At 42.2% G+C, this 19,530-nt stretch overlaps 1 protein-coding gene across 10 annotated transcripts in view; it reads left to right on the plus strand.

The window, feature by feature from the left end:
• Nucleotides 1-1,092: 1,092 nt before the first annotated feature.
• The window catches only part of LOC125704434 (vinexin-like), a 42,107-nt gene continuing 23,669 nt past the window's right edge, over nt 1,093-19,530 (plus strand). For 4 of the 10 annotated variants that reach the window (XM_048969984.1, XM_048969980.1, XM_048969983.1 and 1 more), the window contains exons 1-8: nt 1,094-1,437; nt 11,066-11,218; nt 11,679-11,737; nt 13,537-13,681; nt 16,052-16,182; nt 17,209-17,275; nt 17,904-18,066; nt 18,750-18,864. In XM_048969984.1, the coding sequence (XP_048825941.1) occupies nt 1,431-1,437; nt 11,066-11,218; nt 11,679-11,737; nt 13,537-13,681; nt 16,052-16,182; nt 17,209-17,275; nt 17,904-18,066; nt 18,750-18,864 (840 nt within the window). In that variant the 5' untranslated portion in view covers nt 1,094-1,430. Of the gene's footprint in view, nt 1,438-11,065; nt 11,219-11,678; nt 11,738-13,536; nt 13,682-16,051; nt 16,183-17,208; nt 17,276-17,903; nt 18,067-18,749; nt 18,865-19,530 lie in introns of those variants that run through there. The other 6 variants (XM_048969986.1, XM_048969981.1, XM_048969985.1 and 3 more) reach the window with 5 other exon arrangements.

Genomic DNA, 19,530 nt, shown 5'->3' on the forward strand with positions numbered 1-19,530 from the left:
CTCTGTGGTCACTCATTAGGACAGCATGCCCTTTTTTAAAATAGCACCTAGTCCTTCCAAATGTGTGATCTCATACCCCTTTATTGATTTGTGGTTTCATCTGCTTCTTTGCAAGCCCGATCTTTTAATTTTTTTAGTAGACACTTTTACCCAAGGCGACAGATATTTTTTAAAATGCAGGGTCTGTCAGCCCCTGGTGAAACTGGGGGTTAATGGATCAAGGGCCCAACACTGAAATCTGTCTGAACGTGAACTGATGTGCAAACCAGCAGAGCTACACCCCTCCCCCCCATCCCCCCACACACACATACACACACTTAATGCCACAACAGTCTGGTCAGCAGTGTTTTCCAGAGCATGTCAATATTTAGAGTAGAATTAGGGTGATGATTGTGTCCTCAATAAAGTTGCTTGTGTACATGAACAGCACAGTATTTTCAGTGCATGTCAGCTTCCAAACTTCAAACATCATCCTCCTCTTTACTGCAATGGTTCTAGACTAATCTGAATCATTTTAACCCAAAAGAAACAACGTCATTACTGATAATTCAGTAAATACTAATTTTTAGAGAGACATGACGATGATTATAAAGTCCCTCTTCCCTGAAATCTGCTTCAATTGTAATACGGATCTAAAAACACAAATAATACAGATGGAAAACAATTGCTGGAACTGGTAACAGTATATATATATTATAGAAGTTTATACCTACATTTTATATATAAGATAAAAGACATAACGATTATCTTATTATCCTCAGAATGTTGCTTGAGCTGAATATGACATCATTTATCAGGGATCAAGTATCTATCAGGGCTAAAGTATTTTATTATATATATTTGTCTATTTTTCGTACAATATCTGGATGCTATACAAAGAGAATAATTGACTAAATCCAGTGAACAAAGGCGGTTCCTTAACTGCCCTGTGACAGTTCTTGGTGTACAGCCTCACCAAAAATAAACACTGTGTAAGACTTCCCTGTCTCTCTCATGTGAAGGAATTTAAGTTTTGCGCTGTATGAATTGAAAGCTCAGGGCCCCTTTTTTTAGCCAGGGACAGAGATCAAGTGTATTATCTTTCATGAAAATTCCTTTTCTGCCTTTAATGGTTTCCTGAGGTGTTAATGTAGCAGGGATGTTTGGATAGTTCATGCAAAGTCAGAATGTGATGTCACTTTTCGCCTGACCCCTGGAATGCCTTTCAGTTCCGTAGATGTGCATGTCTGCATCTGAAAATAGCTCAAACCACACTAATACTCCAGCAAGAGCCCTACTTTCCATCTTGCCTTTTGCCTCCTGAAAGTGGAATCAGACTTGGATTAAACCTCGAGGGGAAGCCCAAAGCATGTAAAGAAGAAAGGGGAAATGTTCGGGTTTTAGGAACAAATGCTGCTTTCTTCAAATACGTGGGGCTTGAGAGACACTTCATGGCTGGTAAGACTGTTTTCTTCTGTTGGTACGTATGGTACGGTGTGACTGTCAGGCATGGACTTTGATCCAGCACTGAAAGTCAGCATTCCAAGAGGCAAATTTGAGGTTTGTGGCTAAAAAGTGAAAAACAAGAAATCAGTTGAACCTGAGATAGCAATAGTGACATACTTCATCCCTCACCTAACCATTTACTGAACTTGATTTTATCTGTTCGTATAATTTTAGTAGTTTGCTGAAAGCTTTTTATATCACATACAGTAGATTCAGCTATGTGAGATCAATTTATTTATTTTCGGCGTTACCTAAAATATTTTGTGTGCTGTGATTCCTGTAATGTGAGTAAGACATCCATCAGGACTGGTTTCTTTTAATGAAAAACAACCTTTAAAAAAACCTTTCACTTTTCTTGAGTGTTTTGAAGGTTGACCAGAATGCAACCGGGTCCAATCGGAATGGAAGCATCACACAATCTCAAAATGTCAACAAAGCAAAGACACACACACACACATACACACACACACTTATGCTCATCACGCACACACACACACACACACACACATACACACACACACTTATGCTCATCACGCACACACACACACACACACACACATACACACACACACTTATGCTCATCACGCACACACACACACATACACACACACACTTATGCTCATCACGCACACACACACACACACACACACACACATACAATCTTATGCATATATTTAGTTGGAGTATAAATGGCACTTATATTTATACTGGTATTTAATATTGGCAAGCAGCCATTACCACTATGCCCAAAGACTGCGAAAACATGTTGACAGGTGATTAATTTTTTCACCCATATTTTCTAAGATGTGACAATAAGTCTATTTTCCCCTAGTCAATGGGAGATACTGGGGGTAACGTGACCGGCTATTTGTTGCTTTCTGTGATTTGGGGGGGGAGCTTCTTACAGTTATATAAAAGTGTGTAAATATTTCTTTACTGACAAAGCTGCTATCTGTAAAGCATGTGTTGAAGTGGAAAACTTGTCAGGGGCCATGCAGATGGTGACAGGGCTTACAGCGGTCCATAAAGTACCGCAGCATTAACCATCTGTCCGCCTGTCACTTTGAAGCTGCATTTCTGCATGAAGCTGGGTGAAGCTGCCGAGCGTAACTGTACAGGTTACCATGAGCGATCGCACCATGAGCTTCATTCTGAAGACACATCAGGCTGATGCACGTCTTGTGAAAGCATCACTACAGTGCAGTCACTTTGAAAATATTGATTGTATGTCATAACTGTTGTAATTTTATACATGCATGTCAAGACGTTATGCCTGATACATCAAATATATCCACAATCCTAACTAATGAATTAAATGACATCAGGGCATAAATTACTGAAGGTTCTGTTTGACAACGTGTCTGATGGAGTATCGGGGGATTTCAAGTTTGCCCTAAAACTGATGTTTATTTTCATAGCCCTGTTCCTCACCGATTGCCGTTGGAAAAATTAAGTAAATCAAAGTGCACGTACAAACATAATTGAAACTGGCAGCATCCCGGAAATTTTTTTTCCTGTCTTGGCCAAAACTGGCACCGTATCTACAGTATGTGGATTCATACTGCACACAACTACTGGATTTATGGTAAAAGTGTTAAGACCGGCACCGTTGATCAACCAGTCACAGAATAAGAATGAACAAATCAATCGATCATAAAGTGAGAAATGAAGCGATAAATCACAAGGAGGAGAAGCAATGTTAAAAGCTGAGTACAAAGAAGCAGCTCATTACTGCCCTGAGAATTTTACATCTATGACCCACCCTTGCAGTCATGCAGGCTTGGTGCTAAAATCAATAAACTTGAGAAGGTGCTTATCCTACTCATGTGGGGATGTAGCAAAGGTGGTCATGGGACCTGAAAAGGTGCTCTTTGTAAGACCTGCACTACCTCACTGCTTCAGTACCCTAACTCAACTGTGACGCAGATTAATACAAGAACCACTGTGGCACCTTCATCCTGCCGTATCTGAAACAAGCTGTGACTCCTTTTTCTTGCTGTAACCTAAACAGTTACTTGAGTCATTTTGCTCTTTAACAAAGCTGACGCATATCACTCTGCTGCATCTTAAATACACGGTGGCTCAGTTGCTGAAGTGCTTTCCCCTAAACCACGGCTGCTCTTCCTTTCTGCAACCAAGTCACTGCATTGTCTGTTGTGCTGGAACCCACTGTAACACTATATTTTACACACTGCACTTGTTTGTCAGTAAAGCGAAGCAGTAAATCACGACGGCTGATGTGGACGAGCTCAGCTGTTTAGAAATGCACTGGACTCCAGCTGAAATTTCTGCAGGAATTTTACTAATAAATTCCTCTGGGGTTTCTCTTCTAGGGTTTCTAAGCACACTAAGCATTTTCACAAGCTCAGCAATAAGGATGGACTAGAGAGGAACCAGTAATACCAATAATAATAATCCCACATCAAATAAGCACCCTTCTGTCTCAGCAGTGCATTTGATGGGGAGGGGGGGGTGTGGCCAAATGACTAATGAAGCTCATAACAACAGGTGTAATTATCTGACATCATGACAGACAGTAAATAGACTGCTCAACTAAATATGAGAGTCACTAAGCTAGTTTGTGGGCATCGACATGGCAACCCACCGGTGTCCTCTGTTTTATTAGAAGCTGGCAATGAAATTGTTTGAAAACATAGCAATCCAGTAAATCATCTACAATCTTTTGAATAATCAGCTTATCTGTCACCAACCATTAGTGTCAATGAAGAGGAGTTAAATAACTAAATAAATGCCCCCTTATGCCTTTTTAGCCATTCAGTCTACTTTCCATGGAGAGACTGGGGGGTTTGCCAGGAAAGTATAGGATGCAGGTCTCAGACTCCGTTGTGGGAATGTCAGACCATCGTAGGGCATCCACTCACACACACAGTCATGTACTCTGCCAGGCCATTGAAGGGAATTTACTCACACACACAGTGAGGTACAATACTCTAAACAGTCCATCATAGGATATTCACTCACACACACAATCAAGCAATATTGAATGATTTTAGACACCACATCGCCAGAATGTGTTTGGACTGAGCCAGGAAACCCATGCGAATGAGGAGATATTGTCACAAGTACCCTGACATGCAGGGCCGTGGGGGAGAATTTAGACCCCAAAAATGTAAGGCTTCAGTGAGTCAAACGACAGATTTTAAAAGGCCAAGGTTCCTGTGTCTGTAGGACCTTGATTACACTCCTCATCTGCCCTCCTGTCCTGTCACCACAGCTCAGCTGCTGTGAAACACGATAGTATAATTTCACCCAAATTTATTGTTGACAGCTTATTATGACTTGTGATGTACTGGCATGTAAATGTAACCAAGAATGGGAGGACTACGTGTTTTGTACATTTATAAGGAGTGATGCCTGAAGATTTATTAGTCTGAGTTTTATTAACTCTGTACTGTGCTAGTGGTTTGGCATAAAGAAAAGGAATAAATCACATTTCTCATATACATTGCTGGCATTGTCAAGAAATATACTAGTTTGAACAAAGTTTGGATTTAACCTGTAATATACTACCCCTTGTAACAATGCAAGGTTTTAAAGGAGGATTACTTCTTGTATTTCAGAAACTGGTTGATGATTGGCATGTAGATGCTGACTTACCTGCTAATGCAATAATGAACTGTGTAATTTTGATAATTTAACAACAGTAAACAGATAGTGTAAAGAGAAACTAATAAAGGAACAGTTATATTACAACAAATTAGTTAACTAGGGATTAAGGTTTCTCAGCCAAAATGGAGAAAATCACTATATCTTCTATATAGAAATATACAAATACAAAAATTAATTAACATCAGTTTTTCAGTGTTTGTATATTTTCATATTTTATATAACAACTATATAAGACATTGTATCTCTTCACTAACTACCTAGCTATCCCCAATTGGATTAGACCAGTGTTACTCAATCCGGTCCTTTGAGAGCCCCACACTGTCCATGTTTTTGCTCTCTCCCAGCTCACTGCCAGACAAACCACATTTTTGCTTCCAGCTGAGAGGGAGCAAAAACTTGGACCATCTTGGGGTCCCCGTGGACCAGGTTGACAAAACACTGGATTGGACCCTCTTGACCTTGCCAAGGTATGACTTCAGGCATAGCTACATTTACTGTATTATAGAAAATCAGCAAAACACTCTTAGATACAAGGTTGGAGAATCACCATCCACACTCACACAATCTCACACCATGGGCAACTTAGAGAAACCAGTTCACCTAAATGTACAATATTGTGCAAAATGTTTAGATAGTCAATGAAAATGGTGTTTAAATTATGTTAATATTGGTGTAAAACTATGATATTATGTCTGTCAAACTGTATGAGCTTTTCACATTTCTTGAAATTTCAGAACCACTCCTAATGTCACCCCAGTATTGCAGTAAACATCCAATACACTCTTGTATTATTTGGCTGGACCACTACCCCACCTTGTTTGGCTAATCAATATTTCATTGAGTTAGTTAACTAATTGAGTTAATTAATTAATTGAACAGGTTGTGTAATTTAAGAAATACATGGAATGGCTGAGGTGCCCCTGAGGAGAGGTTTGGGAACTGAAGCGGTGTTCATCTAGCCATCCAACTAGATATCAGTAACTTTTTGGAGAACAGAGGAAATTATTGTTAGTTGTTATTATTGTTATGGTTCATTTCTTCAAATATTAAATTGTCTTTTTCTGAGCAAATATACACTTACAACCCAGATAAATAGCCTTCAACATTGTCTTTGGCTGCCTAAGACTTTTGCTCAGTACTGTATGTCTTTGGACTGTGTGGGAGGGGGGGGGGGGCGCGGGAGTCCTGCACAAGACACTCATCAATGATCCATCTTCCATCTTCATCCATCCATCTTCAGTCTGCTTACCCTAGTCAGAGTTGTAGGGGGCCTGGAGACTTTCTTATAAACAGTGTTATATAATTAAATATGAGTAAATAATTTTACACATAATATTGTTTGCAAAAGCTTAATGACTGCGCTGAAATCCTGTAGTTAAAAGTATGTGGACTCCCATATTAATTAGCCGAATTGGTATCCGCATACCTTTGGCCATACACTGTACATGTATAAACTGTACTTGCTTGAAACTGCAGAGTGCAGGCAAGGATTCTAAAGTGTCAGCTGTTTGCATATTAAGATTGTTAGCATTCTCTGCCCAGTCATTATGAACACTGATGAAAGATGCTCACCCATTCCAGTACATGTCCTTGGGTTTGCCCACCCACCAGAAATAATTTGGTAGTAACAGGCAGTATTTTTTTTTTTGAGTTGTGACTGCTTGGTGGGCCAACATGATGTGTTCCGGCCCACAAATTTAATGCAAGACCCGAGTTATTCCGTCATACTGTAAAAGCACTATGATTGCTGCATTTTCAACAGCCTGGTTGTTTGTGTGGAGTTTGATTGTTCTCTCCATGTTTATGTGAGCTTCAGATTCCTTCAGCAGATTAACAAGATTATGTGAACTGACGTCTGTAAATTGCCCATAGTGTCTTTGGGCATAGCTGAGCCGCTGCATCCTGTCTTTTTATGCATCCTTAAAAGAGCCATTCTTTACATTAAGATATATTGTTTTGGTGAGAGATGTGGCACAGCCTTGGTGTGGGAAGGGCGAGGTCTTGCTGTGTGAGTGTGTAAGGGGGACTGGAAGCATGGTTAAGTGAGCAAATTTGTATCTTGTTGACCCATCATTTCATAAGACAGCTTCCTCCAAAATCAGCAGGTAGTGTTTCAAAGAGTTGTTTTTGTACAGCTTAATATGGTGTATAATTACTTTCCTGATTAAACAATGTTTACAAGGTTTACCTTCATAAATTTAACAATGTGAACAATACTGATTTACCCCCCATTCAGGATGCATCAGGGTATGTGGGAATGAAAACGAGAAAGAGGTGAGCAGGAGTGTGGTGTAGAGGATGGGAACAGGACAGCTCTGTGTAGTGGAGAATGTAAAACCCAGTACAAATGCGCTGTATATTAAATGTTAAATGTATCAGCCAAGAACAAAGTGACATAGGTGAGATAGGTGAAGGGCCTAACTTTGTGCTGAACATGGGGGCTTGAGGTTTACACCCTTTTTGTGATTGTTTGGGGGGAGGGTGGATTGACTGGTTTAGATTATTGGGGAGTTCACAAGCCCCCATTCCCCACCTAATTTCCATCAACTCTGCACATTTTTCACAGGATTATGGTCACTAGGCGAGAGCAGTTTAGCCGAAAAGTAAGCTAAACCAGTGAAGCAGCCCCTTTTTTGGCCTCCAAGTCTCACTAATATGGAACAGGCCTGCATTGTTCCTTTATTTAAACCACACCTGTGATCGGATGGGCATAGGCTCAGTTTGCGTTATCCTTAGCTGTGGCTCAGCAGCACGCCTGTGATGGGATGGGCATAGGCTCAGTTTGCGTTCTCTTTAGCTGTGGCTCAGCGACACGCCTGTGATCGGATGGGCATAGGCTCAGTTTGCGTTATCCTTAGCTGTGGCTCAGCAGCACGCCTGTGATGGGATGGGCATAGGCTCAGTTTGCGTTCTCCTTAGCTGTGGCTCAGCAGCACACCTGTGATCGGATGGGCATAGGCTCAGTTTGCGTTCTCCTTAGCTGTGGCTCAGCGACACGCCTGTGATCGGATGGGCATAGACTCAGTTTGCGTTCTCCTTAGCTGTGGCTCAGCAGCACACCTGTGATGGGATGGGCATAAACTCAGTTTGTGTTCTCCTTAGCTGTGGCTCAGCAGCACACCTCTGATCGGATGGACATAGGCTCAGTTCGCATTCTCCTTAGCTTTGGCTCAGCAGGACACCTGTGATCGGATGGGCATAGGCTCAGTTTGCGTTCTCCTTAGCTGTGGCTCAGCAGCACGCCTGTGATGGGATGGGCATAGACTCAGTTTGCGTTCTCCTTAGCTGTGGCTCAGCAGCATGCCTGTGATGGGATGGGCATAGGCTCAGTTTGCGTTCTCTTTAGCTGTGGCTCAGCGACATGCCTATGATCGGATGGGCATAGGCTCAGTTTGCGTTATCCTTAGCTGTGGCTCAGCAGCACGCCTGTGATGGGATGGGCATAGGCTCAGTTTGCGTTCTCTTTAGCTGTGGCTCAGCGACACGCCTGTGATCGGATGGGCATAGGCTCAGTTTGCGTTATCCTTAGCTGTGGCTCAGCAGCACGCCTGTGATGGGATGGGCATAGGCTCAGTTTGCGTTCTCCTTAGCTGTGGCTCAGCAGCACACCTGTGATCGGATGGGCATAGGCTCAGTTTGCGTTCTCCTTAGCTGTGGCTCAGCGACACGCCTGTGATCGGATGGGCATAGACTCAGTTTGCGTTCTCCTTAGCTGTGGCTCAGCAGCACACCTGTGATGGGATGGGCATAGACTCAGTTTGTGTTCTCCTTAGCTGTGGCTCAGCAGCACACCTCTGATCGGATGGACATAGGCTCAGTTCGCATTCTCCTTAGCTTTGGCTCAGCAGGACACCTGTGATCGGATGGGCATAGGCTCAGTTTGCGTTCTCCTTAGCTGTGGCTCAGCAGCACGCCTGTGATGGGATGGGCATAGACTCAGTTTGCGTTCTCCTTAGCTGTGGCTCAGCAGCATGCCTGTGATGGGATGGGCATAGGCTCAGTTTGCGTTCTCTTTAGCTGTGGCTCAGCGACACGCCTGTGATGGGATGGGCATAGGCTCAGTTTGCGTTCTCTTTAGCTGTGGCTCAGCGACACGCCTGTGATGGGATGGGCATAGGCTCAGTTTGTGTTATCCTTAGCTGTGGCTCAGCAGCACGCCTGTGATGGGATGGGCATAGACTCAGTTTGCGTTCTCTTTAGCTGTGGCTCAGCGACACGCCTGTGATCGGATGGGCATAGGCTCAGTTTGTGTTATCCTTAGCTGTGGCTCAGCAGCACGCCTGTGATGGGATGGGCATAGACTCAGTTTGCGTTCTCCTTAGCTGTGGCTCAGCAGCACGCCTGTGATGGGATGGGCATAGGCTCAGTTTGCATTCTCTTTAGCTGTGGCTCAGCGACACGCCTGTGATCGGATGGACATAGGCTCAGTTTGCATTCTCCTTAGCTGTGGCTCAGCGACACGCCTGTGATCGGATGGGCATAGGCTCAGTTTGCGTTATCCTTAGCTGTGGCTCAGCAGCACGCCTGTGATCGGATACTCATAGGCTCAGTTTGTGTTCTCCTTGGCTGTGGCTCCTTGACGGACTCACTGCCAGTCACAGCACCTTTCACAGCTACAGGATTTGGAGTCAGATATTTAGCCTGCTAGATATCTGACAGGCATCTGTGACACATCGGTGAGTCCATCGGGTCACGTTGTGAACAGTTCACACATAGCGATCGAGCGCCGATTTGGTAGTGCCAATCGTATGCCGATTTGCCTTAGATCTGGGGATTTTGTCACCAATTTCCCAAAACTATCAGTGAATGGATAACTGGGCCTAAAGCCATGTAGTGTGAACTTAGCATTATACTGCCAGCTGGTATTTGCTCAGACATGCATCAAATGGGAAAAACAAATCATCCAATGAGAAAGATGCATGGAGACATTGAGACATGGTGCATGGAAAGGTTTGGTCAGAAAGAATAATAACGAAAGCTTTGAGATGGCTACTGTGATCTAGGTTGTTTACCTATATATCTCTGAGCATAACAAACAGACATTTCGCTGTAATTTTCATTGCCAAACATTTTTTCATTTGCGTTATCGTTACAATTTACCATGAAATAAAAGTTTATCAGCGAACACATATTATCAAAATTTTCGTTGACGATATTAACACTCAGCCTGTATATATATATATATATATATATATATATATGTGTCACGCCCAGCTCGTACGATCCTCGTGTGCCACGCCCCCCTGATTATCCACGTGTGCTTCCCCAATTGTACCCAGCTGTACCTTGTTATTTTGTCTATTTCAGTTCCTGTCTTACCTTAGTTCATCGTCCGTCATTGATGTTTATAGATGTCAGTGCTGGTGTTCCATCTTGCCCTGTCCTTCCCTCGAATAAATCCCCGTTCTCCCCGAACTTTGCCTGCCTGCCTGCTCCTTGCCCACTCTCCTGCCCGAGCGATCACCCGTCTCACCGGCCGATCATGACAATATGTGTGTATGTATTTTTTCATTATTTAAGCCTGAGGAACAATTAAAGGGTTTAAATGCTCCAAAGCTGATGGTGTGGTCATTGACAGAGACGCACACAGAAGGTAGGCAGGGAACGCAAGGTGTTTCTCTTTGATTTACCAGGCTTAGCAGTGCAATACATCATATGTTGTGCTTCTCTGTTTTATCTTTTAAAGCACCCTGTCGGCTTTCAAGTGTTCCAGTAAACCTACTGTGACTGAGAAGCACTTTGCAAGTTATAGGAAATGCTAAAGTGCTAAAGACACTGAATGCTTTATTATAATTATAATAATAATTATTATTGTACATTATATTGTACTTGATTTCATTCATCAGACCTAGATGTGCTTTATGGGATAGTGCATTTCCTAAATTGGAATCCAGCCAAGATGGTGAAATGACTACAATTCCGATTTTCATTTCTGCGAAATTCTGTGCAGATGTGTGGAAGTCCCACAGCTTTAGTGACGGACGACCGAATGGGGAGAGAAGCAGCTGCTCACTTCCTGCTGGAGGCCCCCAAAGCGCCAGTCCCCGCCTTCCAGACCGGAGGTCTCCAGCCCTGGTTGGTCGATGCGTTCTGCATTTATTTGGTAGCTATCTTAAATTACACTTAATAGTGTCTAAAGAATAATATTTAAGTTACCCACTGATTAGCTTGGATTTTTATGATTTTGCAGTTGAATGAAATCAAAATCCATAAAGATTAACAACTGACTTTCATCAATATAGGACACTTTCATTTTGACACTTGTTTCACCAAAAGTCACTTATACTGTATGTTTGTGCTGTTTTATCTGTTGTTTGCTTGCATTCGGTGGCTACATTTTTGGGTCTCTAAGGCCGTCTTCTCAGCAGCAAACTTCAAAGCTTAAATTAGAGAACATGTAGCACAGGTTGCCTATTTGTAGAAGTTATGTTGAGTACAGTCCTTTATACCGGGACCAAACGGCAAGCCCAGAAAGTCAGGGCAATGCCCCTTCCAGCCCCTACTCCTGCCCCACTCAGCCGCCTTGCTCTAATTCACCGTTCACTTCCTGTTTTCGCTTGCAGCTTCAGGTCTTGCTGATGTACAGACAGCCATCCTGCAGGTGGACTGTGCTCAGTTACAGGTCCCCAGTTACTTCCCCCTGCTTTGTGTGTGCTCTTTCCCGCAAAGCCCTTCCCCCCACACCTTAATCTGCTTCACTAAACCTAAATACATCAAGACTTTACAAATATTTTCCAAGAACATCTGGGAAATGTACAGAAGATGGAATTAGAAAAGCGAACTCATTACCCTGAGCTAAGGAAACACCGTGTGTTACATTGCATTACATTTTCTGAAGGCATGTCTAATTAATGCTTTTGTTATTGGTTGGATTATTCTTTAATAATGATGAAGGGAATTTTTCCCAGACTACACTATTCCTCTGGGGGCTGTGCTGAGTCCAGCCATAGAACAATTGAGGATAAGAGGCTTAGAATTCTTATTGAACAATGATTGAAAGAACTGAAATAGTTTTTTTGTACAAAACATCTACCTAGTTTTTAACACAAGTAGTCTTACCGCAATAAAAAAGACACATCAATGAAATGACAAAAATACTTCAAAGTTATCCAAAACAATCCTTTTAATATCTAATACTCTTTAGCTTTAGTGAATGGTGTCAGGAACATTGTATAGTAAATGACAAACATGCTCTGTTTGTATTACACCCTCACTAGTCAAAAGGACCATAATAGTCATAAACTGTTGTCTTTCCTGAATTATTTAGGCTACAAACGATTACATTTAATTGAGGGTAAATTACCCCTTTTTAAAACACAGCTGTAAAAATCACCTTCAGTATCTTTATTTTATTGAATCCTTTATATTTAATGAAGCACTGTGGGACTCAAGAGCAGAAAGAAATCATTTACCAAGCAGTGAAGTACGAGTTACACTTTATTCATCTGTAATAAACCTACATTTTCTAACCTAAATAATGACATTGTGTATTAATCCCATTGTGTTCTTTTTGTTTTTGTAAAGAACATCTTAACAGAATATACTTGGTTGTAGTTTCCCACCTTTTGTAAAACTCTTAAACTAGTTATGTCCCTGTTATCTCTGTTTGTATAAAGACTATCTATACCACTGCCACGCCCGGCTCGTCCGATCCTCGTGTGTGCCACGCCCCCCTGATCATCCAAGTGTGCTTCCCCGATCAGACCCAGCTGTACCCTGTTATTTCACCATGTTTTCTGTCTATATCAGTCCACGTCTTGCCCTGCCGTTGGTCCGTCATTGATGTTAGTCGATGTTAGTGCTGTTATTCTGCCCTGCCCTGCCCTGCCCTGCCCTGCCCTGCCCTGCCCTGCCCTGCCCTCTCCGTAGCCGTCTACCCCGTGTCCGGATCGCCGTTGAACGGGTGATCGCACGGGCAGGCGATGCGGGCAGAAAGCAGGCAGGCAGGCGGAATACGAGGTAAACAGGGGATTTATTAAGGACCGGGAAACAGAGAGCAGGGAACATCTACTGACGCTAACAAACATCAATGACGGCCAAAGAACTAAGGCAAGACATGGACCGAAATAGACAGGACTGGGCGAAAATAATCAGACACAGCTGGGTACGATCGGGGAAGCACACGTGGATAATCAGGGGGCGTGGCACACACGAGGATAATCAGGGGGCGCGGCACACACGAGGATCGGACGAGCCGGGCATGACACCCCGCAATAAATCCCCATTTCCCCGACTTTTGCCTCCTGGCTTCGTCATTCCCTGCCTCCTTCCTGCCAGCCTGCCCGTCTGCTACCACGAACTCTGACAACCACATTATCTTAATATATTAATGATGTTAACAGTGTCTCCCAACCCTTTGTCTTGGGTGGAGATCGTGCGCCTCATAAATGGTGGTCAGATGGTTCTAAATCCTCCTTCCAGGGCCAGATGACTGTGAATGGAACCAAAGGTGATGCTCACACACGGCCAGGTCATTTGCAAAGGTCCTTCTCCCCCGTCGGTCGCATCCCCTCTCCACCTGTTTTTAGCCAGCAGATGACTGCCCTTCAGAAAACCAGACTGACAGGTGAGTCAGGATATTGCTGGAGAACCATCACAAATTGGTTTGCTTAACCATCAATGGGAAATTCTTTCTGCCAAAGGTTATACTAACATAAATAAACAGTGTGTCTAAACAGTGTGTGTGATTTAACAATATTAGATTGTGAACGACTAAAACCCCTCCATGGTTTGCCTTTACGGAGAGACTGTTAATGTCATGCTAAGGTGCATATTCAGTCAGTTGCAGTTTTATGGCTCATACATGCATTTACAGATGTTTTGCCAGCCAAAACCATTTTGACACACCAATAATCCCGTAATACATAGCAAACAGCAGGTAGTGGCAGGGATTTCTTCTTCTCTTCCTGTCATGCCCTTGTCCCATCATGCCAATGTGCAATATGCAACACATTTCCTATTTGGTGAAGTTAATGGCACGGTGACATGGAAGAGTTGGTCCGTAAAAAGAATTAGACATCAGTAATATGGAACTTGTTCGGATTTTCCAAAACCAGCACGTTGCAAATAGTTATCTGCAAAATTTGCAGAGGTAAGGTTGTCATGCTCGATGACAAGAAGACAAACCTTTTTAACCACCAGGAGAGTATTCTGAGTATATTTTTATTTTTGGATTTGTTACCTTATAGGGCTATATTTTTAAACAGAGGAATTCGTTTGGCTGTGCTGTTCAGTAACTTGCAAAAACGCCTGAAACCAACATGAAAAGGAATCATGATAAGATAATGGATCATGATCCAGCCTGTAAAGAATTCATTCCATATGCACATATATCTTTACAGTTGTGTTCTATTGTTATTCCTTAACATTAATATATATTTCATTATTATTCCGTGAAAGAATTTTGTTTTAAAAATATTAAAAATAGTGTTTACGTGATATTCTTTTAAATAATGTCAGCTTTGTGATGTTAATTTCTAGAAATTATTAAATGTTTTGCCTCATCTAAATTTGATGTGGCGTGATTAGGTAAATTCCACTGCATATTTTTACGGTCTAAAACTTTAAGAACGGTATATGTCAGCAGAGTTCAGGGCATTGATGCGTATTACTGGGTTAAAAACGGCAACCTTGTCACTGCACTTACGTGTGGAAGTGCTGAGGTCCAACAAACGTACTGCTTTCTAAAACAGGTCTGCATCTCTAATTCCACTCCACACACGAATACGAGGGACTGTAAATCTCCCTGACAGAGGGCTTTAGCTGAAAAACAGTATGAGTGTGTAAGCTGTCCTTCAGTTTCAGCATGACCACCACAGTCATTTCTGGGAGACCACGGATTATTCAGATCAACTGAAGAGCTTCTGGGGGCAGGAAAGTGTGTTTGTTTGTCAAATAGGGCTAGAGGCATATTGACAACTGACAATTGTAGCTGGCAGCCACCTGACTAAACCTGGACAATATCTAAAATATATATAATATTTTAATTTTTAAAAATCAGGATATCAATAATACCAAATCACCAATACCAATCAATAATACCAATTATATCAATAATTTTAACCCCCCCACCTCACCACACACACTCACACAAGCACCTGGTACCTCCATCATCAACTGTTTATGTGGTCAGTTTACGTCAATAGTCATAGTTCTACGTTCAGTGTATACTAGGGCTGTCAATTTATTAACAAAAAAAAAAATGAATTCATCGTACATTTTGCAATGAATTAATCACAAAGAACATATGATTCAGATAGAACAATAGAGTAGGTGACAACAAAATTGTGTCTCTTGCAATTACTTTTATGGTTTACATGGTTGCCCCATAACTGTGTGATGGTATTGTTAATCGCATTAATTGAGTTAATTTATTTTAACATTTGTGTTAAATATTTTGATCTAAATGGTTAATGCATCAATTTTGATAGCCCTAATTTATACATAAGTAAATAAATACATTTAACATAAAGATTCTGTTAGAAGTCTACAAGGAATTTTACAAAAACGTGAAACTGGCATAACAGATTTTGCACGAATTGTCATAGCCAGCTACTTGTGGTAGAATTTGTAGCTAGGCTATCAAAGCTCTTGGCAATTTCCTTATTTTGAAAGGAATTAACAGTAGTAGACACTTGTCTTATTTGACCATCCACATAAGTTGGGAAGCTCATAATTCCCACCAGAAGTTGCACTTAATGGCCGACATTCTGGGGCTGCTGACTGGAAGACAGAAGTCGATGATGGTGAACACACTGTTACCGCATTGTGTGATGTTTGCTGTGTGCTGCACTATAACACCTGATTCCCGACAAATGTGATGATTGCCCAGTCAGTCACTGGCCCCTGGTTACTTGTCTGTTATTGCTGATTACAGATAACAGTCAAACCACACAAGCCTACATGCCACTCTCCTTACACCCCATTTTCATCAAAGCTGTAGAAACCCAGAAGTCCAACTCTCCAGACGATGGAAGAGGAAGTGCCACCAGCACGGGAACCATGGATGAAGTTCCCACCATGGCCAGAACGGAGAGACCATCGCAACCACCTCCATTAACTGCTGCTGTATGCTTTCTATGCCCATTTCTGGGACCTTTCAATTGATTTATCAACTTTATACTTTATTACAGTGCTTGCTATCTATATTTTTCATGTATTTATAGTCATAAGAAATTGAAGATGACAGATGTGCCTAGAGGCTTGTTTTCTCACATCCTTCAGCACACATTTAGTTGGGCCTTCTGGTGAGATGTTAAAGGTTAAATGTTCATCCAGTTGCAGTATGAATATGGTTTCACATTGTATGGCAACACAAGTGAAATATAAAGGCCAAAGTGTGACTATACAAAAAAGTTTGAAAATTGCGACCAGTATAGTTCACTAGAACAATATGACCTATGTTTCCATTTTTTTCAGAATATATTCTACACAAAATGATTTAATATTCATTTTTTTTAAATAATTATTTAAATAACATTTTCCAAATGTAATATCTGATGAACAACTCTGTCCAAATAAGCTTTTCATTGCATATTGTTTAAAACATCTGACAACCAGGGAATATGGACAGAGAATGGTTTGCTCTTTTAAATTTTGTGTGTGTTTTTATGCAGTCAGACTGCATGGAAATAAGTGGGAAGGGGAAAATAATACTCTATGATGTCAAAAATACGTTTGTACCAAAGTCGTAATGTGAATGGTCGATCGCTCCATGAGAAACTATGTAAATAGTCACAGATTAGTCCCAGGTCAAAACTACTGCGGTTTCATCCCAGCAATGAACTTCTTCTTCATATACTGTAGTGAGGTTTCATTTACATCAAGAGTAAGCTGCCGATATCTCTTATTGACCTGCCAACACTCCTTCTCAATTCTCATTCTTCTTAATTTTGGTCAAGCCCAGCCAAGGCCAACATCTCAGAAAGCAAATAAAAACAAACAGCTATTTTAGGACGAGATGTTTATGGTCTTTAGGTGGCTGTATTGTATGTAGAGGACCTGGTTGGCATTTTGCTGCAATGTTAATCTGACATGGCCATGTTGTTCTGTATGTATGAATGAAAGTTCTGTGCATCTTTGTTCAAATTTAAGACTGCAGGCAAACCGAAGCACTGGTATAAAACCATGTTCCAGGACAGTCACAAGTCTGAAAGGCAAGGTGAGTCAGGCGCAGTCCACGCAAGTACCTATGACACATAGTGCCTATTTAAAACATCCCTCTGTCCAACTTCCTGCAGCTTTGGGGTGGGAGGTGGAGCCTATTCTGGGCTAAGTAAGACACCAAGGTGCAGACGTTCACAATCTGAGTGATTTAGTACTGCCCATTTACCTAAATGCATGTCTTTTGGTTGTTGGGCAAAGCAGTTCAACAGATACAGTTTTTCTATGCTATTCAGTCTATATTTAAACATCAGTCATAATTCAGAGCCCTGCATTATTTAAAAATCTTATTTAGCAATGTACATACTTAATGTAGTTATTCATATTCTTGTGTATGAATGTGCTTATATATTGCAGTCCTTCATTTTTAAAGTATCAAGCAGGGTTTGTATTCTGCCTGCTGTGTGCGATCATAAAGGTATTAAATTATATTCTGTAGGAGAGAAAATCAGAAGGATGAATGAAGGGGTGACAGCAAGGTTCTTAATTTGTTTTGTATATCATAATTCTGGCAAGTTGCAAAATGATATCCTCTTATAAAAACTGATGTTTTCTCAGGGAATTGGTCCTGAGACTGGAGGATAAGATGGGAACGTGACACACACATTGGTTTTGCTTCATTCCAGATGTCCCACCCAGCCTGGCTGAGTCCCATCTCACACCAGAAAGCAAAGCCTGCTGGTCACAGTCTAAAACCAAGTCGGACACCATGGCTGCCTCGGGCGTGTGTTCGCCATCTGTGACACCTCAGGAGAAGGAAGGCGGTGGCACTCGAGCTACATCTGAACCGTAAGGCATGGCGGGCATTAGCCAGGCCCTAACTGGATACTGGGTGTGCATTGTCCAGGCGCGGGCCAGGGATTGGACAGGCATTGGCTAGGCACTGGCTGGGGATTGGACAGGCATTGGCTAGGCACTGGCCGGGGATTGGACAGGCATTGGCTAGGCACTGGCAGGGGATTGGACAGGCATTGGCTAGGCACTGGCAGGGGATTGGACAGGCATTAGCTAGGCACTGGTCGGGGATTGGACAGGCATTGTCTAGGCACTGGCCGGGGATTGGACAGGCATTAGCTAGGCACTGGTCGGAGATTGGACAGGCACTGGCCGGGGATTGGACAGGCATTAGCTAGGCACTGGTCGGGGATTGGACAGGCACTGGCCGGGGATTGGACAGGCATTGTCTAGGCACTGGCCGGGGATTGGACAGGCACTGGCCGGGGATTGGACAGGCATTGTCTAGGCACTGGCCGGGGATTGGACAGACACATCATTCTACGGAAAAGCTACAGATAAGCTTTTTTGGTGTCTGTTATATGCCTTTTCTGGGTATCTGAGCAGCATCTTTTAGTTAATACTTTTTAATTCTGTATACTTTTGGGATAATCATAATAATAATGGCAGAATATTAATGGACTTACTTTTGACTTTGAACTTAATCTTATTTTTCTATGTCCTTCTTTTGAAATTAGTAAGAAATGGAGACCTCCTGACAGGAAGGTGGACACTTGGAAATATACTGCTGAACCTAGCAGTGTGAACCAGAGAGAAGCAGAGAAGTCCTCACCTTTAGAGCAGGAGGAGCCTGTGAGTGTGCTTCTCAGAGACTGACATACTGCAGTTAAACCTTGTCAGTCAGCTTTCCAGCCAGATCCATTACAAAACACATTAAAATCAATATCCTTAACTGCATTTCCTGAACTTCAGAGCTTCAGGCTCAGTGGACGGCAATGTTGGCTCACACCCCCAGGGTCAGGGGGTAGAATCTGAAGTGCACTGCATGTTTGCAGGAGTCTGCATGGGTTTCCAGTAACTGCTCTTTCATCCCCTGATTTAAAAGACAGCCAGTGTCCAACACAAAAAAACTGCTTGATTGAAATGCATTTTACAAGCATCTCACACTCCTGTAAAACCACCCTGATAAAGATCTCCGCTCTGCATCTTCTGACCTCCATTTTATCGTTTTGTGTCACCTCCCATCAGTCCAAAAAGTGCGACGGCCTTCTGCATGGTCTTGTGGTAAAACTTTACTTGAAGCGGCACATGTAACTAAGTGCCTCAGTTACTACTCAAGTACGAATCATGAATAGATATAGGCACTGCATGAAATACCATTATGCCATTATGGCCATTATGACTGATTGAACATGCAGTATGATGAATGAAAATGGGATCAGTATGTAACTAACATATACACTTACGTGTTAGTTACGTTAAGTAAGAATGTACTACTGCATAATTTGTGCCCCTCAA

Source organism: Brienomyrus brachyistius, chromosome 12 (assembly GCF_023856365.1).
Source record: "Brienomyrus brachyistius isolate T26 chromosome 12, BBRACH_0.4, whole genome shotgun sequence".
Lineage (NCBI taxonomy): Eukaryota > Metazoa > Chordata > Actinopteri > Osteoglossiformes > Mormyridae > Brienomyrus > Brienomyrus brachyistius.